The sequence below is a fragment of the Cydia amplana genome, chromosome 8 (genome assembly GCF_948474715.1).
Source record: "Cydia amplana chromosome 8, ilCydAmpl1.1, whole genome shotgun sequence".
Classification (NCBI taxonomy): Eukaryota; Metazoa; Arthropoda; class Insecta; order Lepidoptera; family Tortricidae; genus Cydia; species Cydia amplana.
In genome coordinates, this window is record NC_086076.1 from 11101112 (window position 1) to 11124587 (window position 23476).

Genomic DNA, 23476 nt, shown 5'->3' on the forward strand with positions numbered 1-23476 from the left:
AAGACAACACTTTGTTCGTTGTAAATAATAATAATCGGTGGTGGTTTATTGGGGTTAACACGAAATAAATAAGATGAAAACTTTTAATTCGTTTATTTGAAAGAAAATATAACCAAACTACATAGAAACTACGTGAAAATGTGTACACACTTTCACAGTAGCAGTCTTTCTTACATAATTGTACGCAATGATCGGCTACAGGTATTTACCATGAAATAATAAAAACAATATCTTGTTTATGTAGTAAAGTAAAATAATATAGTTAATGTCACAGGCATACTGCTAAAACTGAAATAGTAAAGTCTTACTACAACTTATTATACAGGGAAATGTAGGACATTCTTTCAAAATGATTATCTTACTCTTAAGAATATGGCTAAAATGACTGAAAATAATATAAACTACAACTAAGTATATCATTTGCATAAAACATTCGAGATATTAAAATGGAAAACATTGTACAAAGTATCGTAGGAAGTCAGGAAATGCAAATCTGGTGTCCAATTTCATCTAAAAAGGCATAACAAGGATTTGTTACAATGGCACAATATTTCGAGTCACTTACTTGAGTACAAAAATATTCTCTACACGTTTAGTACCTTATAATTTGCACCGAAATCCTACCACTTAAGTAATTAATTTGTACCTATTACTAGTAAAAAGTAAAATTATATCATTTCATGCTGCTGATATGTGTATTCGTCTTTTTTGTGTAAATTTAAGTCTATTATAGGTAATATCGTCAATTATTAGGTGTAAAATGTTAAAATATGGAATTACTCGTTAAAGTGCAAAAGTATTGAGATAAAAGCATTTATTTAGTTATACCACTAATTGCATATTAGAACAAGTCTTCATATGCTTATTTTAAAACTAAAAAGGAGTTATTTTATTATATTTGAACTAGAATAATATCTCTCACATGTTCCGTCTAAACCACCCTGTAAGAGGCCTTCCCTGCGATTTTCCGTCTATGTTAGCAAAGTCATCTTTATTGAGATTGAGTTTTTTTCTTAGACACAAAGTTAACAAACTGCTTCGTTTTGTAACGATAATTGAATTTCTAACTACTAAAATTCGATAATTTCAATGTGTTAGTTCACATATATCATCGTCTTTTACGCGACAGTCTCACACAATTTAAAACATCGTAACAATTAGATCACTCCTTACATCTATCCGTTCACACTATAAAATTCAATTTATTAACTATTTTATTCACAAAATACCAACGTACGATTTTGAAAAAATATTTTACACTAATTTATTTCATTGAGACCCAAAGTTAAAGCTTAAGCTTAGAAAAAAGGCAAATCGAGGCTTAGTTCTTAGCATGCGTAGTCAACGTTTTCGTCTTCTTCTCTATTCTAATAAAAAGGAATGTCATGAACCGTCTATTTTCGTTACCTGGAACATCTAAAGGTTTAAATTAATAAACCCAGTTACAATATAAAGTAATACACATTTCCTTCGAATGCCTCTTTACCAAGAATTAAGATAAAATTATCTTTCCCTGCCCATTATTTGATAATAGAGGCACTATGCCGAATATCAAATGACTACTGGACAAAATTGTGTACTACTTTAAACATATCGTCGCTTACGTCTCTGTTTCCTTGGAGAACTTGTCTATATTGGGGTATATGGGAGCCATCTCGATGGTGGATGGCGCGGAGGGCGGGTTGGACCCGAGGTGGAGCCGCCGAGACAGTTCGTCCAGGACCTCGCCGAATACCCGCATCGACATGTTTTGCCCGAGCAAGTGCAGCAGCAGGAAATCACCCACCTGTTCAAAAAAAAAAATTACGCTTGATTTTTATGGTAAACATATGCGTGTTCAATAGAACGACGAATGATTCTAAAAAAAATTTATGTAAAAAGTTGTGCAGTGTTGCATGCAGAGGGCAATAATATCCTCCCATCGTAAACGTTTTTTTGTAACATAAGTCAGGTGATGCAACTAACGGTGTAATTGATGAATGGATTACAGATTAAATAGCAAACTCGTGAACTTATAACAATAATCGTAACAAATTATAGCTGGTCAACCAAATCTTGTCAGTAAAAAAAGGCGCGAAATTCAAATTTTCTATGGGACGATATCCCTTCGCGCCTACATTTTTCAAATTTGCCGCCTTTTTCTACTGTCAAGATCTGGTTGACCAAGTATAATCTAAACACTTGATCTACATACCTGCGTCTTTCTAACAAGAGCCTCGACACCCTTCGGCGTTCCAAAGCGGAAGCGACGCTTCAGGATTTGTTCACGGGTGCTGGGCAGGAGGATCACAGCCGCTGAGTACACTAGCGCCAGCCCCGATACTATCGACAGGATGATGAACCTGAAACACGTCAAATAGTACCTACATTCAGTCATATCTTATACCTTTACACGAGCAATTCTTGTTATGTCTAAAGTGTCATTCTATGGAACTTGCTAACTATGTAAACAGTCACTAGTAAATTGACATTCAGAGACAATTTTAATATGGCGGTTTGTTTACATAAACACCATATTTTCGTTCTATCATTTCAGTGTTTTGGAACACAACATCCGCTACATAATGATTCTGTGGAATCTGACTACACAGTATATACCTCTCACTGTGTCAGTCCTTCATAAAAGAATATTCTAAGATAATTCCTAAATTCTAGGATGTCCTAACAGGCTTATACAGACCGGTTGATTGATGATTTTCAGTCATATAATCATACAATTAGTTTAGTATAAGTGAACAAAGGAGCTATACGTTAACAATTAGTATACTTATAATGGCATATAGGTAATCAGATATTGTATCTGTCGGCTGATGAATTGAGCTTGTATTATGTCAAATTGCTAATTAATAATAGGGATCAAATTATCAATACTATGCCAAATCTAGAGTTGTCTTTAAACTTCTCGTAATTAAGAGTTGTACACTTACCAAAACCAGAGGAAGATGAATATCTTCTCGTTCAGGATGTTCAAGGCAAGGATGCAGAGTGAGTCGTGTTTCTGAATTGAGCCAGAAGCACCATATTTGTGGAATGTACACTTCGTCAGTCTGGGGAAGACTTCGATCTGGAATTGACAACAATAATATAAACATAGTGAAACAGTTAGAGAAGTATGAGTATGCAAATTGTAGTCGGATAGTGTGTTAAATAAATATGAACGAAATGATTTACGATTTAGAATCACAGTACAAGTAGTCAACTAATGTTGATAACTAATGAGTCTTTGTCAAATAAGTATCCCAACATGCAGCTGCGTTATAGCATTGAAATTCGATAATTCGATATTGATTACTTATTTAGAGGTTACAAGTTGAATCGATAACATAACACTCATGCATGTATCGTTGCTAAAGGAGTCTATTAGGGATAAAATAGGTTAAAAAAAATGTATTTTACCATAGGATCTGTCCTCTGTTCTTGGTTCATGTTCGAAAACCTCACTACATCAGTTCCGTATGTCAAGAAGGCGCCGTTGAGGAACTTGTCTAGGAAGAAGATGTTGCCAACCTGAAATTAATAAGTGCATACATGTCAGTACATTTTGTTCTTTGTTAATGTAGTATGTGTTGGATTGTTAATGTTGGATGGTAGGTACGGACTTGAAGATATTCACTTTATAGTTTTATTTGCGCAAATATGATCCTGCGTCTCATTTGTTTTACTATACTAAGGAAAGAGTTCCAACACGAATATTTGCAAAGGAAAGGCGAAGTTTATTGCTAATATGACGACATTTACAAAGTAGTAAACTGTGCAGCAACTTTTGTTACGGTACTACTATACTAAGTACTAGTTGAGTGAATGGTCCATACTTACAACATTGACAAAGTTCAAGGCTTCACAGAAGAAATATCCAAAGGAATAGGTGTTGTGCATGTTCAAAGTGTCTATAAGGTATTCGACGAGTCGGTTCTGAAAGTAGATAATTATTTGTTTAACATTATATTATTTGCATAGTCGTGATAACAATAGTGTTTTAAAAACAGGCCAAGGCCAAACACAATCACTAAAACAATAACGAATTAGTTTTTTACCAAACACGTGGTGGTATGGACTAAAAAACAATGCCAAATCTAAATCATAATCAAATCGGATTCGTTTGTTTTGTCTCTAGGTATATTTTCAGTGTTCGTCATACAAACTAACTGGTGATGTTCTAACAACAGTTAGAACATCACCAGTTAGTTTCTTCAGGGGTCCGGTTTTTAAAATAATTATGACCATCGCGGTCTGTTTCTACTCGAGTTTATTAAATAAGTAAAATATATTGGTCGGCGGTGCGGATCCGGACCGCGGTCCGCCATTTGGTGACCCCTGAGTTAGGATGTAGATAATAAAAAGGGTTCATATCAATTTTGGTGACTTGGTGCCGTTTACATTTATTCTTGTGTCTACTAATGAGTACCTACTAATGAGTCATTACTTAGAGATAATTAGTAAACCTTACTGTCTAAAGGACTATTTGTGTTTCGTCTTCAAACTCAAGAGCAAAAACACGGGTCACTTGACTTTTACTTGTTTTCAAGTCTACTTTATGTTGTAATTAGGACTTTAAACATTTACCTGTCGTTTATTCCTGTCATCGGAGATGTTGGCCACCGTGCCACGTATGCCATCGGAGATCATACGCACTTTGCCCTCCTCCCAGTTCTTCCAGATCCAGTGGGGGATGTAGAACAGGAGACCCTGACAATTTACAACGCGAATGGGTCATACGAATACAGTTAATGACTAAACATTTGTAATGCATGTATTTGCACGAGTTGACGATTAGGTACGTGCACTTTTCTTGAATATTCAGACATGTAGTCATGCACATGGTACTCAAACTAACTTTTATCTTTTTACGTAGATTAGACGCCTAGCCAATATAGGGAAGGGCCTCTATGTGATTAGTTCGTCATTGAACTTTTCACTGCGCGGGTTTTCATGTTTATTCAATATAAGATGTCGTCATAGTTGCATGTATTTATGCGACATGTACCTATGTATGTCTTCGAGCATCTTACAAAAACGTGCATGTTCTGGTGCGTAGAGAGTGGTTCACTTAATATACATATTCAGTATACACTTTTATAGTTATTAAACTGCCATACTTAAGATAATGGACCTAGCGACCTTACTTAAACCTTCTAAAAACACATCAGTACTTTGCTTTATTGGTCGTTTGCGATCAAAGGTTAAAATGAAACGTAAGTACGGTCTGACATAAATTCACTTGGCTGGTTGTCCAAGTCGATAAAGTATGTAAGAAAACAGTTATTTTGGGACCTGCGCCTACTTGAAATTAGGGGAATAGAGTCTCTTTACACATAAACCCTAAATAAAAGTTGCTAATGTTGGACAATGCCTTACTCTTAGGGATGATCAACAGACCAATAAATGGATCGATTGAAGCTAACTACTATTGTCAAATATATTGTTAGTTCATTCTTACCTGGAAGAAAAGCATAAACGGCACCCATTGATAGTAGGCATGTATGCGTTTGTCATCCGCTCCGTGATTGTTCTCATTGCCAAGATTATTAACGCCGGGATGGGCGTGCTGGACGGCCGGGCTGTACGGCAGTGTAAACGTGTATGTGATCCAGCAGAAGTTGTTTAACACGTGCTGTGGTATCGAGCCTTCGGTGATACAGGAAATTGGGTCGCCTGAAAGAAACAACACATCATATAGGTATTATGCTATTTACAGGCTTTGTAGTTGTATTTGCTAACAGCAACACTTTTAAATGACAATCGGTGAACCTTGTGTTTGCAGTAAAATTTACGTATTGCAAATTAACAGTGTGAACAATGGTACACACAATAACCTTCGTCAAGTGATGAGCACGTATAATCACAAGTCGAAAACTATTATATTCCTAACGAAAAAAAAGCCGGTTGCCCTATGCGCAGTAAACTATTCCTAGAATACTACTTTGTCAACTTTAAAAAAAAAAAACGAATTATCTAACCAGAGTGCCAGTGGAACTCTTAGGATTACTTCTTCAAGCGTCTAGTCGCGAAACTTACAATATGTATTTACTATAATACCTACGAGTATTAAACTTAACTGGTAAATACTAACTAAATCAATATAATTACGGGACAAACAGTTTATCAGACGTTATAACGATTTTAGTTAGTAATTACATAATGTGGGTCGTATCATACGACGTCCATCTTAGTACTAGTTATGCAACTTTATAAAGGCCAACTCCCAGACCCAACGAATACTCAGGGTCGCAACACTCGCAACTAGACAAACGGGTCAGCCGACAGACAAAGTTTATGTTCAGTCCCACTAAAAAGGAAGTATGCACCTGCATTTCGTGACTTGACAATAGCAGAGAACAACTGAAAGCACTGTCAACCTTTTATGGGTAGGTACATAGATGTAGGATAGGTAGAACTAAACTTAAATGATGGTTTACTTATATGGACAGGAAGAACATAAACCGAGCAGTGTCTCAGTAGAACAAAGACTTCACAAAAGTAGTTCCTTTTATGCCGCAAGCAGTTAACAAAGTATGTGAACTAGAATGACAAAAACTATGGCATCATCATAGAATATTAATAGAAGTCTGTGAATAGACGCAAATAAATGCAATCGTAAAGTCTATGTAAGATTGCAATCATTCATTATGTCCGATGACCTCGACATTGTACAATTATGATTAAACGCCTTCTTACAATTTACTTAAATCTGCTTTGGCGATACATAAATAACACGCGTATTAAATCGGCCAATCTTTACGGGTGGCTGGGTAAAAATATTGTACGTAGTATATAAGCAATATTAACATACGCAATTTAAAAGTTCTAAGTTTGGCGAATTTCATACTATAACAACAGACTAGTTTCTTATAAAAAATGCTAAGCATTATTAAATAAAATAAAAAAATACACGAAACAAACATTTCCGTGAGTTATTATCATTTGTCGCATCGAATGTTTGTTAAACGATAAAGAACAAAAACTTGCACAGCAGACGGCCTGGTGATCTTTGCATTTACTCGTATTGACGTCATTAGATGCGTTTTCCTTACAGTCTTCATGGTACCAAATGGTTTTAATAGTCATAGCCGATTTGTCTCTCTGGGGAACAAGGTTCATATAATACTTTGTCGTTCGCTTGTTTCCGATAGTGCAATAGTGCAATAATGATATCCCTCGACCTCGACATTGCACCGGCGGATGGCAGTAATACTGTAATGACTGCAGCTGCCCTGCCGTCACAATTGCGCCCGTGACTCGATCACCTTGCCCGCTGGGGTTACCATGGTATTTATAGAATGCACGTAAATTTATAAATATAACGTTTATGTCCAGTCGGCGGCAAACCGAATTTACTTAGAACTTGCTTGAGACACGATCTTAATGCTTCAGAGGCAAGAATTTGATTTGAGACTGTAGATAAATGATACCTACTTTGACAGAACAAGGTATAGGAATGTAAGTGTCATTATACACATCACGTTTTCATAGAAATTAACCATATATGATGACAATGTTACACTTTGTCAGGGCAACTTCAGTCATGCAAAGTTGGTTTGGTCCGACTCTACTACCCTTATCAATAGCGAACTAGAAGTCACAACTGTTATAATATTTAAATAAAATCAACAATTTTATTTAAATATTTCAAGAGTTGAATGAATACACCCGTATTCATAATGGTACTGTTTGTATTTTATAACGCGGTAAACTAGTAACGCTTGCGCACAGTTTTATTGAAAATACGTATGCTGCGTCAGTTTCCGAGAATGGTGTCAAGCCGCGACTTAAAGTTAAATGCCACATCGGCAATGATAAATATGAGCAACATGTGGGTTCTTCGCGTTGCCCTCCGGCGGCAAACGATAGTGACCAATATTTACGAGGCCGCACCGTTTTTATGACAATGTTCATGTTTTAAATTTTGATAGTGTGCATTTGTTACGAAATCGAAATTTAATCAAATGTTAAAGTTGTTCATATAGTCATTAAGTTTTCAAATGTAATTATTTTTAAGATGCCTTAATGGATTTGCATGCTGTTATATACAGCCGAAAAGGTGAAACAAGCTACTGTTTATTTACATTAAGACCTGTAAACGTTACCCTTTTTTTGAAAAAAAAAAAATTGTTTATTTGTAAATCATATCTTAGAATATCTTGTAACAATTAAACAACTTCCTAGTCCTAATAAAGTTGTAATTTCTTAGTCTGCTAAGAGTTCATTGATCTCTGGTTCTCAGCAACTATCGTGGCTATAAACGTTTTTATGGATAGGTCATGCTGTCTACAGAAAGTTGTCGTTGCTTGCGGTTGCTAAACTAACCTGTCTGCCTTTTCTGGATATAAAAATCTCAGTAAGTGAACGGAGCTTAAATAAAACTATAATGATTTCTTGGCCGTAATAGTACCTACCTACTAGCTAACTCCTGTTGCTTAGTTATATTATTGCACGCCTCAAAACACACAAAAACCACTGATTTAATATAAAAGAAATAGACACACAAAGCAGAACAAAAACGTCAAGAAATGTGGATCCCAATGACGTTTCGCACCATTTGCATTGATGATAAAAACGCTTACGTAAATTTTGAGTCAAGGTAAATGTTTCGTACAGAAAAGAACTTAATGTCGTAAGCATTAAGTGTCAAATTTGCAAACATAAGTACCAACACTGTTAAAAAATTTAGTCCGATGGCACTAAACGTAACGTATTTACGTCAAACAACGTCAAACGAGAATAATGAACGAATGGAGTCACTTTGGTACACTTTAATATGTATTACTGTACAGGAAAACCAATTGAAGTAATAAATAAAACAAATTTAATTTAATCGGGAGCTCAAATAAAATTAATTCGTGGTTCAAATTCAAACAAATTAAATTTTTAATTCGTAAGTATACGTCTTTAAATACTAATTTCCTTGAAATAAATTCTACTTATTAAATAACTGTGTATTTAAGATCTACATTTACTCATAGCACGGGTGCACGGGGAAATTTAGATAGATACTGATTGGATTTTTTTTATAAAGTCTACCTATACTTTATAAAAAAAATCCTGTGGTTGTCACTGTGTTCCGACAGGTTTAGCATTTACAGTTAGTCGATATAAGCCCTTATTGGTGGTGTATATGTCGGAAACAGGGAAATGGGCCGAACACACAAGTGCCGTTTTGCCTTGTTTAAAACTGCATCACCCCTATCTCTTGCTATAATTAAATAGCAGTCCACTTTGCACGTCGCATAGGTTTTCTTGGAAATCTTGAATTTAAACATAATATTATTTCTTATGAATTCCATATAAAAATAAAAATAAATATTGACCTCACATCGACTCATTAGAATTTTGTTCCTTGACATCCCTTCTTTGGTACTAACAAATTAATTTATTCAAAACCATAAAATTACCACCAGATTACATAAATTATGTAATGCTATCCAAAGAACTAACCGAAAGAAATACATTCCATCCTTTTTCCTTGCTTTATCATTGTTATTTTTACATATTTTAACGGCACATTTCGTAATTGTTGACAACTTCACATTTGAGCGTTTCAAACAAGACTAAACGAAAAAGTAATGCATGATCTGTTTTGACATCACTTTTGTGGGGCCATTTTTGGCGGCTGATTGGGTATCCAGTTCTTTATACTATATCAATGACAAAAACATAAGTCTTAAAGGTCCCGGCCGTAATCCAAGTTCAGGATGAGCAAGAAATCAGTTGTTGTGTGGGTACTGAAAGTGGTACTACAAGAATAGTTATATATGTGCTTATAACTAAGCCAAACGGTTAAAAAATAATCTAATTTGGACCCGTGACTTCAGTATCATAAGAATTAAATCCTTCGCAAACAAGGAAAGTACAACAAACACTCAAAACAATGTCTTAGCCCGACACATTACATGACTCACTAATAACAGCCTAGGTGTGAATTTGACTGACTCGCCTCGCGTTGATTGAGCAATAACGAGTATTTAGGGCATTAGTTAGAGCATTTATCATCAGCGCTCGCTATTTATTACCCCGCGTGCTCGACTTCGGTGTTACGCTGAGCGGCCTGAGCGAAGCTTACAATCATTAAGAGATAATACTATAGAGAGGTTTATAAACAGTTATCGCGAGATGGGTATGGCGCTTATGTATGTAAGAAAATATTGAATCGAATAAATATTGAAGCGGTGTTTGCCGGTCGTATGTATGTGTATGTGTCGGTGCAAACAATTGTGATCTCTTATTTAAACATGAAGTAGATGGGGCTGACAATCCATTTACCACACGGCTTTATTTAGAAGGAAAAAGTGGAAGTCATCAAACTGCCATAAAGTAATGTTTTAGAATTGGAACGTGTTTGTCCTGGCTTATATTTCAATTATATTTGAAACTACACGTGCATCGATTATACACAGCATCATAGAGAAAAAAATACATAGAGTGCTCACTCCATACATCAGTTTTAGTAGCAAAAAGACTATTAGCATCTAGCATCGAGTAGCGGAACTATCAGTACTGCTGCTTGACAATAGATGTAGCCGGAAAGTCTTATGCTGTTGAGATAAGACTTTCCGGTCGGTGCTACATCTATTGTCAAGTAGCAGTACTGATAGTTCCGCTACTCGATGCTAGATGTAGACACTGAAATTAATAGTCTGAACTGATGTATGGAGTGAGCACTCTATGTATTTTTTTCTCTATGACAGCATGCAAATATATCATGTATAAGTTCTAGGAAATGGTATATCATTTTCGAAGTTTGCAGAAAGTAATGCAATAGCGAAATCACGAAAATTCTGTTATGATTACGAAAGGACTAAATAGCTTGACTGTTTGGCAATGGTCATTGATTGAACGTTTCGAAGTTAATGATATAATTAGCACGCGAATCGCTTGATAGTAATCGATAGTTAAGTCATCGAAGTAAATATTTTACGACGTTCCCTAGCTCACCCTAAGCTAGTCCCACATCCTTAATTTAATGTTTATTCTATAATTACGTGTTAACTTTGTATGGTGCTGATGATATGTATCTCGTTTCAGCTGATCCTGTCTAAACCGCTTCCTTGACTCTAGCTTTTAATTAATTAATATTGAGAGCATTGACGTATATCTCAGGACAGGCCTTACGGACAATAATAATTGGGTCAGTACAGCGGTGTGCCACCGCTATAACGCGATTGATTGATGAGTTCGCATCACGCGCGCGATTGGTCGCAACTAGTTGCGTTAGACTGCACCATTCTTAGCCCTGAGATATACGTCAATGATTGAGACACTATGGTACCCGCCTCTCCTAAATCCTGTATAACAAGCATGGTTATACCAGCCAGACATGTCCTACTTTACAATATGTTTCCAATAACACCAAACCTTCAGCACCGTGCAATCGATTCAGGTTATTCTTGTTATGGTAATTACATTCGTCTGGGTACCTACATAAAACGCGAGATAAGGGCTTTAATCGCCGTAGGTGACCGCTCGCAGGTTGCACAGCTGCAGGCGGCTGTTACTGGGTCACCGAGAACTTTGCAACGTTTGAAATTTATTGACGACTTCATCATTGTAAATCCAAACAGTGATCAAGATTGTACCTAGTGTAAGAAGTACTGTTCGAAACTTCTCACCTGAACGGTCCGAAAGACTTCACAAGTCTGATTTAAGTCTCAAGGTATGTTAGACAAAAGATGCATTTATAAATTTTATTTGATTATTGATCTCGTATATAAATAGACAAACAGGCTACACAGATGGATGTCTAATTAATTATATATCTGTTAAGCATTTTACTCTACGAGAAATATATATTTTTATCTAAATACGAATATGTATCCGGCAAGACTGACGTGAATAATATTTGCTTCATCGTCATAGATTCGTAATGTTGGAAAATGAATTTTCAATATTCTTATTCACAATAAAAACCTATGACTAAACAGTACCTTATATGAAGGAAGGTAGTCAATTCGCAACAGGAAGTCTTGGTCATCATTTCTTGGAATTCAAATTGAATCGATATATTCTGCAAATCTTCATATAATATATGAAAAACTGCTACCTTGTACTTGATTAATTCAGGTCATAAGGTAACAACGGAAGAATCATTGTTTGGTGGACATTGCAACATCTTCATTGTCAGTTTTTGAAATAAACCTTATTCATAATAACTTATGGACTTTAATTGTTATATGTACAAAATTTAGACCATTGTTGGCCACAGACGATCTATAATATTTTCCAAAAAAAAGTGGAGAGGTCGATACTACTTACACACATGATACATTTTAATGGACAACATTAGATACAAAGAAATTAGTAAGTTTTCAAATTAGAAATGTCGCTTGATCTTTCCATGCCAAAACGGCACAGTCGGTATCGCTTACTTGACTATTAAACCAGTTACATCTAGGCGACCTAGCAACGGCTGACGCACATGATATCAATTGTTTTGCTTATTAACACCTGGAGCACAAATGTGCATGTTTATACCTAATCGTGTTATGGGCAGAGATCACGAACTAAAACGTTGCTATCTTGTAAGGGCAGAGTATTCTAAACATCGTGTTACTAACTGCAATCTGCAATACAAGTGGCATTTGGAGGTAAAATATGCAGCATTACATTTAAAAGAAATTGCCGACTGTCGCTACCTCGCTACACATGTGATAGTAAGCGTTTCATATTGCACAAGTAGGTTAGTGCTCTAATAAGATAGCTGACTTTTAAAAAGCAGAAGGTTCTCAAATCGTCTTCATGTTTCTTATCTTAAATAAATATTATAAATAAATAATCAAGCTTGTGTTGTGGGTACTTAGACAACGATATCAATTTATACTAATAATACTTAAATACATAAAAACACCCATGACTCAGGAACAAATATCCGTGGTCATCACGAATAAATGCCCACACCAGGATTCAAACCCGGGACTATCGGCTTCACGGCAGGGCACCCACTAGGCCAGACCGGTCGTCAACGATCTTAGATCTCCGTCATCTTATATTAACTAATTAATATTTTATTTGAAACAGGATGTTCTTGCCAGAACTGCGATTTGGTAATGACTATAATAGAACAGGACAACTCCCATAATGTTATTGGGATATAGGATAAAGGGACTGCCTATCAGTCAGCCTGATTATGTATTTGTATAGGTATTTTTAGCTTAAAAATGTGCAAACGCAGTGGAAAACTAATTATACGAAGGTCGGAGGCATCTATGAATAAATCTGTAGATCTTCAGGCTGACTGATAGGCAGTCCCTATATACAAATATTCCTAATAAATAACATTATAGGAGTTGTCCTATTCCATTGTCCTAAGGACAACAACGATTATGTATTTGTAGGTATTTAAAGCTTAAAATGTGCAAACGTAGTGGAACACAAATTATACGAAGGTCGGAGGAATCTATGAATAAATCCGAAGATCTAGGACAATGGAACGGGGTAACTTCTATAATGTTATTGGAATATAGGGACTGCCTATCAGTCAGCCTGATTATGTATTTGTAGGTATTTTTAGCTTAAAAATGTGCAAATGCAGTGGAACACAAATTATACGAAAGTCGGGGGCATCTATGAATGAATCTGTAGATCTAGGACTGCCCACTTATTAAATTACCTGTTCCAAAATTGACATCTCATGTCACTCTTAAGAGAGTTACTAAAGTACTTAATCTTAGAGTGGATGAAGTCAATTTTAGGAGCTAGGTTAATTAACAGCCACTTAGAGACAAATTGCGGATGGCGAGTCTCTTATCATATATCATTCTAAATTGCACGGCTAATTCATGCAATTTGCTAAATTAGGCAATCATTTAATAGTAAGTTTTGAATAGAGTAACTCGCCCCGCTAAAATATCAATGAGCATTTTTTTCGATTTTATATCGTAATATTTTAAAGAACTAATAGGTAAAACTGTGCATTGCGTTGAAAATAAATTTGGATTATGTACCTACGTAGGTACGAGTATATATATACATACATACCATAATATATTCTTACACTTTGGAATTTAGCTCGAACGATCTAAAAAGACGGTCGTAATTAATAACCCACAAGACCGACATAATATAATCACGCCGCAACATGTTACAAACAATAGTACGACAATATAGTATTTCATAAGTGGCTATTACCGAATCTGTTTACATCGGCTGAACGAGGGGCATGCGATAACGCGAACATAAACACGGTATACTCGAGTTCCCGCCTTTGTTGCCACTTCACTGCGGCGCTACAGAACAACCTCTAATTACCTACTAGTAGGTAGCTAGCTGATAGAACATCCACTTGAACGTGAACACACACGAATTTATCTAATTTAATAATTGAAATTAAGTAAGAAGAAGAAAGATTAAGTAGGTATTGGTTAAGTAAGAATAATCTAGGCAAGATTTATATAATAGGTGAGCTAACTTTGTTAAAAATTTAAATATTTTTCCTGTTGGTTGACTGAATAATTCTTTTCACACCTCCTATTCAGAAAAGAGCTTTTTCTTCCCTGCTAGGAGGGATCAAAGTGGCACTTTTCCTCCCTGCTAGGAGGGATCAAAGTGGCACTTTTCTGTTCAAGCACACTATTTTTACATTATTTTGCACATTTATTTAGCTTAAATAATCTGTTTAAGCATCAGATTGTGTCAACACTAAGATTTTTTTATTTTCCTCATAGTTGATGTGAAAAGCAGTATGTGTCACACGGTACCTATCAAAATTATTTCGTCTTGGGCGTTAACACTTGAATCCCTCATTGCGCTCAGGATTCTACTTTAGAATTGTAGAATCCATCGCTTCATTCAGGATTCAATGTACGCCCTTGACGGAAATATATCATTTTGATCCCTTGTAACACAAACCACTATTGTTATATAGGGCACAAGATTTTGCGTTTTTCTTTAAGTATATAGTGCTAGTTTATTGCACTGTTTTTACTTTGCGGAGCCGATTTAACGTATATAGGTTCGTAATCCCCTATTAACAACGGGCGTCGTAGGTACCCAATACACATTAATGGGGAACATAAAATAATTGGGTTTATTAACCGTTTAGCAAGAAAGCAGTGCTGGATTTCCAGAGCCTCCTTTCTTTGACTACCTATTTTAATTTAATAACTGAAAAATCTGTAGGTACACGAATGACGAACGTTGCAAAAAAGTCTTAAAAACAAGTCTACATACCTATATCTAAGTTGATTATGCGCAAGGTAGTTATGATTAACAAACAAAAGACATCATCTTGTTAATATTCATGAAGGGAATAGTTCCATAATTGACGGTTTAATTTACAATGGAATCGTTAACATTGAATGATTACCTATCTCAAGTTTCCGCACTTAGCTACACTGTCACAGAATGATTTGGTAATTTAAAACAATAGCACTTGCTACCTGAGACGGTGCACGACAAATCCTTAACTAGCTGCAGTTCACTGACCCGATTCGCTTCAGTGACTCCAACATACGTATTTGAACGGCCATGTTTTGTTTGTACCAGCAATTTGCCGATGACGTATCAATTTGGGTAACTGTTACGTACTGCGTTTCCGCACCACTACTGAATGACCTGAAAATGACTCATGTTACAACGGACTGTTATCTTTCATGAACGGATTCATTGTTATATGTCTAGTTCATCAGGTCAATAGATTTGCGATTTGTGTTAAAGGAATATTGATTACTTTCACTGTATGTCTGGTTAATGTTTCGAAAGTACGAGTAATGTTGTTTCTACTTTCACGTTATTCCCTAATGTTTGTTTTACTTTCGGTATTCGGTGTTGGTTAAAATGTAACTGTTATATTGTCTGTCGATACCTCATTGGGGTTAAGAGGTCGCTTTAAATCACGAGTAATTCTAGTTGTTTGCTTAAAATAGATAAGTTCAACTTCTTGTACAAAGTTACCCCAGCTAATGATATATAATTGATAAGGAAAATAAATACAGCAGTTTTTTTTTCTATTCCCGGATAAACTACGCTTGTTTTAATAATATATTGACACCGGCGCTATGTAAGGCTAGCAATAGTAGCAACGTATATTTTTTTCTATAAATTACACTATAGTTCCTAGTTAATTACTTATTTATTTCTGCTCAAATGCTCATGCTCATCACAAAACTACTAACACTCATCGGGATTTGATCCAGATACCCCAAACTTCCCAACTAGGTCAAAGGTTCCCGAGTATTTTAGATCGCGACCCCTAAATGTTGGAAAGCGGTATCTGCCTTTTCCCCATGGGACGCGCCCCCAGTTTCAAACCTATGAACTAGCCTAATTAAACTTGTAAAAATAATGCAACTCACCAATTAAATTGTTGGCCGTAACGAGTATACAAAACAGGAACAGCATGGCGGATGTGATGCGATAGTGCATCCTGAACACCATGTTGTCGATCACGGCCTTGTCGATCAGGTAGCGGACTTTGACGAAGCCCGCCACCGCGGACACCATACCAAGTACCGCCATCTTGAATTAGCTGAAACAAATAAAGAAATTTATGTACTTACGACATGGATAATGAATGGATAATGGGTAGGAGGGATATGATATGATCCAAGTAAATCACAAATATGTATTGACACTAATCTCGGAATAAATTTATTTTAATTTAGTCTAATTGAAACTTAATTAAATATTCATGATATAGAGATATGGTAATAGACTTTCAACTTTCAAAACATCCCATGGATTTTGAAGTCTATATATAATCTTATCTCGTTATTGACGAAAATAAATTCAAAAAATATTGAATTCGTTAATATAAATATAACCAAAAATTAAATAAAGTAGGTAGGTACCTACGTCGGAATTCATACACTACTTTTGTAAATAAGTTACAAGAGAATCTAACAAATCATATAAACAAATACAGTAGTAAAGGGGACTATAAATAAATTCACGCGTCCATAGCATCCTAGTCGTGACAAGTGCCATGCGCTACCCATACTAAATTAGAACTTTAAACGGTATATTTTACTCTTTCCGATATGATTGGGATCAATGTGTTAAACAGCTGTAGCGTCGTTCGTCGTTCAACATTAATTGCTAGCATCTTAAATTTAACTTTCAGTCTTCTATTGTTGAATGTAGTTGGGCATAAAAACAAAAGCCTATTAGAAATCGTAAGTTAGGTACAGTTTGAATGTAGTTGTAGCTCACATAGGTGCAGCATCCACAGCCGTCTCCCAATCAATGACCTCTCAGCATTATTTAACGATGCGGCTACCTCTCGCCCACGCTTCGCATTAGGCGCTCGGGGTCTATCGCTTTTTATAAACTAATATTTTCGGCCCGGCCCGAACACCTTAAGCATCATAATTTCGATCATTACTTATTTAGAATCCGCCCGTTACGTCTTCTTGTATTACTACTGAGATAAACTCATAAATGAATACGTCTATGAGACAATTTGTGGTTAATGGGTCCAACCTTGGCATGCCAAGTCTGTTCCTGTGCTATATCGCATGTCCAGCACTTTATGCTATTTAGGTCGTTTACTAGGGGGCATAGGCTAATGGACAATTGGAATTGAATATCATTGCTTGATGCCTTGTTACAGAATAAGATTATAATTAAGTCTTGCGTAAGCGTGGTAGTAAGTGGTAGGAAATAATCATCAGTAACAAATAACTTTATCAGATTTAGTGACCTCGCTTTTAAGTAGATTTTTTGCAACTTAATTAAAATTTTGTTTTGTCTCTGTATGTGACTTAGTGCTGTCGGGGAGTTTTATTTTACACCTTAGGACATTTTGCTTTTCGATTCACTGTAGGAAATTCAGTTCTTGTAAAGAATTTCGCCAACGTCGTGGTCGTGTTCGTGTTAGAATAGTCGGCGGTAGAGGCGAATGTTGCGCCGGCGCAGGGCATGCGGCGGGTCGTCGACCGGCCGCTGCTCATGCGCCTCCTGCGTTTCCAACCGCCCCCTCCCCTCATCTCTCCCTACCCTCCTGACCCTGTGCTGATGCACCGCGTGGCAACGCGAATTTTACGCGAAAACCTGTTTGCGCGGCGACAAACGTTGCCCGATTCGCATGGCGCGATCTGCCAATCGATTAATTTTCGGAAATTCTTTACAGTCCGGAGCGTAGCATGAGTCAGCTCAACCATAACTCCAAAAATTACAGTTATTATATGCCGTCAACTTCTTCGAGAAAATATCTCTGAATATATCGACGGAGTGACATGTCCTAAATGAACATTGTTTGCTAACGCGGTGACCGATAATAGGGCCACAGGGCGGGCGCAGCGCGGGCGCGGGGTGCGGGAGCATTCCACCGTTTATGACAGGCACAGGCGCACACGCTGCCGGTAGGATCCATCCCTGAACCTGCTTTGTCACTCGTAACATATTTATTCGTATGCTCGTTACCGAAGCTCTTAAACCTTAAGTGTGTCTCATTCGCAGTTTGCCGCAGCATTTTGCGATAAGCAATAAACATTTTTATCGCGAATAGCGATCTCATGTTTAAATATAAATTGATATCCTTACAGCACCGTCTCGGCGCAAGCAACCCACACAGTGCACACACTTATTGCTGACTTAACAAAATGATAACCAGTTAAAGTAATCAGCTGCTGTACTTATATAAGAGCGCCGGCACGCGTCGACTCGCCGCTGAATGGACACTAATTACGGCAGATGAGAGCGTCCGACAGAGCATCACACGTCTACACAGTCTCACACAATATGGACAACCCGTACGTGGGAAAAGAATCTCGGAGTCACTCGCCGACAAAACACAATATCGATACTCCTCGGACAATAACGGGCTATTTTAAGCTGCAGGCTTAATAAGAGAGCGGTAAAAGCGTGACTAATGACAGGAACGACGAGGTCGGTTGAAATTATTGAGCAACCTGGAGATTTGCGCGTTCCGAGTGAATGGAGAAGTGTCAATTCTGTTGAAATGCATACGTAACAGTGATCACGATCAAGCCATTAATCTCTTTGATTAAAACATTTTTACTATCATCAAGTTTTGAATGGCAGTGGCAGTATGACGCTTCGCTCGGTTTGGGTCGCATTCAGTGACGTCGACTACAATTAACTGTGTTGTCGGCGTATGCTTGTTCCGGTTACTCTTTCATTGTTTACCTCGTAGAAAAATCACGTGCGTTTAGTATCACAGGCTTCATATGGGAACTTTGTATTTGTGATTGGGCGCCTTCGAACTTGCCTTTCATAGTCATGTTCGATGTTCGAGATAAGCTAAGATAACCCGATATCAATTCTACCGCATCCGTTGTTGAATGTTACGCACGGAATACGCCTGTTTTTCGTCATAAGCTTACGTACCTATATGGAGCTGTATAGAAACGATAGATAAGTACTCTGCGGTTGCGATAGCTCGATGAAGCTTGTGCCATACAAGGAGATTGGGTGCTCGGTCAATCATAAACCACATCATAAGGCTTCATATTGACGACTTATATAAAAATACTATACCAAACAATATTTTACAGTGTATCATGAAAAAGATAATTGTTATCAAGCTAAGGTCAAAGTTGCTTAAGGTTGCAAACAAACGCACGCATTGTGGAACATGCGGGTTAATTGATATCGCGTGTGCTGCGTACGGAATGAGCAGGGTCTTATCTGCACACGTACCATTATCGATGAGACCCGCACTCACCCAGCTACGAAATGACGAGTAAATGCCACGCAAGTCACCAGATTGAATACTAAACTGCGAATTCGTGGGTAAAATGGGGCTGTTAAAATTTAACGAGAGGTTATCACCAGGCGCCGGAATCATTGGTTATGCAGGTAGCGTGGTGCAAGCTCCGTGACATGAGTCCAATGACTGTGACCTGTTAAAGATGCTTTGGCCAGAGCGATGAGAACCTCGCACACCGCGCGGTGGGAAACGAATTCCTACGCCACTGGTTGTCATTTGAAATTTAAATGTGTTGCTGCTCAAAATGCAGGTGTTTAAGACTATATAGGATATTTAGCTTAAATGTTCATGCTAGAGTATAACTTTTAACAGAATTTGTCAAAATTTGAAACCCTTACCCTCTATTGGAAAAGCAGGTAATGTACCTACTTGTATCTCCACTTAAATGCTAAGGATTTTTAGTACGGTTTTCTTATGTTTGTTTTTTGTTTTATGGTACCTATTTATTATTTGCCTTGACATAAAACCGATGTATGATTACCCTTGAAACAAAGATAGTAAAATCTTGTAATGATCTTTCATTAGGAACAACAAATAGGACCTAGTTTTAGAGATAACTAAACTTTATTGCTACAATAACTTTTTGAGTATTTCGTATGTAGGTAGGTATAAATGCATCTACATATACTTTATTTCATCGTTGCATACTGATTTCATAAATTTTAATAGCTTATATCCGGGTGATCGGCTGTGAATGGGCAGGTACTGAACATTGACCAGTTTAAATATGTTGTTTAGCTTGTCCTTGGCCGGAACATCTTCAATAAAGACCCGTGGACCGTGACAATTCACGTGCTACCACAAATTCGAGTGTCTACCTGTTTCGGGGCATGTGGGCGATTTTTCGATAGTCGTCGGCGTGAGAAGTTACTTTTGTACACAACCTCCCTTTTTTACGAGAACAATGATCTCTAACTTTATGATTTTCTCGGCCAAGGTGTGAAACACATTCATTACTTAAACCTAGAGTTGCTTTGTCTATTCTATACAAACAAATATTCCCGGTAAAGGGAGCTGCGTCCCTTCCCCTTCGCTTGCCGCACAGGTAAATGGGGACAACGGCGCTACCTGCGAGATACTTCATCCTGATAAGTCAGATTATGCTCATTTCGCAGCATTACTGCTATCATCTCATTAAACACATCGTATCGGTTCCATATTACTCACTGTCGTAGAACATACCTCAAACACAAGAAAGCGAGCGAAAAAAAAGACCAGGGATGACTATGCACAAGGCTTTTGTTCCCGCATATGTCCATTATGCTGTCAAACTGCATTCCTCGCATCGAAGACAGGAGCTACGCGTCTCGATCCGTCCCTAAAACCAAGCTTTTGTGACACAACTTACCTGTTTTAAACCTAACAGTTATTTTTCTAGCGCCACCTCCGGTTTCTCAAAACTTACAATTTCACGTTTACAGTCTAACCACAACACTAAAATACGGTCTCACATTTAATTTAAATAGCACGTTCTCATATTAATTGAACACTGGTTTCTTAGATTCGGAGTATTTCATAATGGAACGATTTAAAATGAGTTAAGTAAAACGGGTGGTCCGGGCGGCTGGCTCGCACACCAGCTGCACGCGGGTCGAGACACTGACTGGGGGATCAGTGCAATCGGTCCGCCGGCCTCCTGCCTTTTCACTACCGAACTTGCGTATGCGCAGCCATGCTGCCTGTCCTTGTCACTCGCGCCTCGCGACCGTCGCTTGCGCTCTGTCTTAAACAAAACCGTAGCACAGTAGTCAGTAGCTCTGAACCAGTTCTGTCGAGCGTTGGACCGCGCTGCGCACCGTACTTGCGTTTTCTCCACGAGCAATATGTCGGAAGTTTCATTATGCCATTTTTTAGATGAGACTATGATTACCGGTTTTAAGAGCTGTAATTAGCCCTGGGCTATTGATTGTCTCGATGAGCCATTTGACTTCTATCTTACGTGCTAGAAGACCTGCTTACTGATGAAGATATACCTATTACGTTCTCCGAAAAAAAATTGCAATTGTAGGTTGTTCAAATGGAAATAAAATAAAGAAAGCCGCTAAATGTATAAGATATGTAATTATTTTATTTTGTTAACATCATTTGACTATTTTTCTAAATTTATCATAACTTAGTACATAAGTACATACCAAATGTGTGGGTCTGCTGTGGGACCATGTCATTGGATAGGCATCTGACCACATGTTCAAAAAAACCCCAGATTTCCGATCGGTCGCATAAAAACTGTAGTCTTGTACAAAAGGAGAGACAAGTAGGGTATTCGGGACGTGTTTTTAACAAAATGTAGATTTTACGTAAAACAAAGTTTTTGACGGTTTTTCAAAACGACAACGCAACCGTAAATATTTATTCGTAATATAAGCCTGAAGCGGTTGATTATTTCAGTGTGTAAATTTTTCCTTTCATTATAATATTTTTAATACATTACTTGAGCCAATCGCAACAAGAACCTTATACCTATCATTATGAAAGCTCGATGAACTAAGTCCACCTTGTTCACCTTGTCCCTTTTGTGTACAAGTGTTACAAATTCCTTTACGATCCATTTAGTTTTTAGCCCGGAGACTTAACTATGTTTAAATCTAATAAACAATAAGATTAACATGCCTGTTATTTTATCTAGCTAGCAATAGACCAGGTATGTTAGAGTCTGTGCGGAAAGAGAACGAGTCGTAGAATGTTTTGGATCCCATACATTTCACAACTCTTCTCTTTCCGCACAGACTCTAAAATCTAAATATGTGTCATGGGAAACTGGATAAACTCGGTTTGGATAATTTTATTTTTTGATCTGCGTATTCAAATATTTCTTAAATTTATCTCTTTATTTTGTAGTTAGTTATTAATTTGTTTCACAAGGGAGATTAAAAAGTACTAAATCATCCATTTTTTTTCAACTGATTTAAAAAAAAATGACATAAATTCTAAGCCGCAAATTTAATACTACTTAATAAAGTGTTAACGGTTAACTTTTACAAAATCACTGATTCACTTCGCACATAAAGTCGTAAAGTTGAATTTACGATGATTAGCGAAACCTCATAGGCATATATTAACTTGAAATTGGTCATAATTTATATAATAACAATCGATGTCTAGTACAGATAAGATTTTTATCTCTGCTCGTTCTGTTGACTCATGATACCTAATATACCAATATATTTTGATGACTCTTTTAGTAAACTGTATCAACAAACCCCGATTTTATGAAGTTACAAGTATCCAGGTGTACGAAAACGGCGAGTAACACACGCTTGTCTAATGGCGAGGGAAGTTTTGGTCACATTGCTCACTTTAGGCTAATACTAGTAAAATTGTTACTTATAGCTTTATAATCATTGTATTTGCAACAATTTTATAAAAGTGTTATTGGTCTTCTTCTAAAATGCACCCCTGGTCATTACAAATTTTAATCATGCCTTCCCCTTATTTCGTCTTCCATTCCTCACGGTTGCGTTTACATAATAGTTCAAGAACTACATAATTCAGATATAGGTACCACTTAGATTGGGTGGCAAGTATGCCGCAAGCTTTGCCAGCCAGACATCTTCCAGTGTCGCTTGACTAACTGGTTTGGCGACCTTTCCGTTGCACACCGATCGGTCCCATGCCACGAGACAATTAGTCTTAATCTCAGTATACTATTACTTATTCTGTGTCTCAGTATTAGTCATACCCTGGGATATATATTTTTAACAGGAATGTGTGGTAATATAGTTTCCGTATTTTAACTTTTCCGCAAACCTGCGATGGGACTTGGTTTTTCGTTTGCGTTTGTATATTTTCCCGATGTGTGAAAAGGGGTTTTTGCAA

At 37.0% G+C, this 23476-nt stretch overlaps 2 protein-coding genes across 2 annotated transcripts in view; one reads left to right on the plus strand and one right to left on the minus strand.

The window, feature by feature from the left end:
* LOC134650059 (dedicator of cytokinesis protein 4) overlaps positions 1 to 23476 on the plus strand; it is a 78666-nt gene that overhangs the window by 7645 nt on the left and 47545 nt on the right. The gene's annotated exons all lie outside the window — the stretch shown is intronic.
* LOC134650058 (innexin inx3) lies at positions 79 to 21292 on the minus strand. Its single transcript, XM_063504881.1, has 9 exons — positions 21009 to 21292; positions 16284 to 16456; positions 5438 to 5652; positions 4564 to 4686; positions 3817 to 3912; positions 3397 to 3507; positions 2928 to 3064; positions 2195 to 2342; positions 79 to 1786 (listed from the first exon to the last, which is right to left on the minus strand). Exons 2-9 carry the CDS (start codon positions 16444 to 16446, stop codon positions 1601 to 1603), a joined length of 1179 nt encoding a protein of 392 aa, XP_063360951.1. The 5' UTR covers positions 16447 to 16456; positions 21009 to 21292; the 3' UTR covers positions 79 to 1600.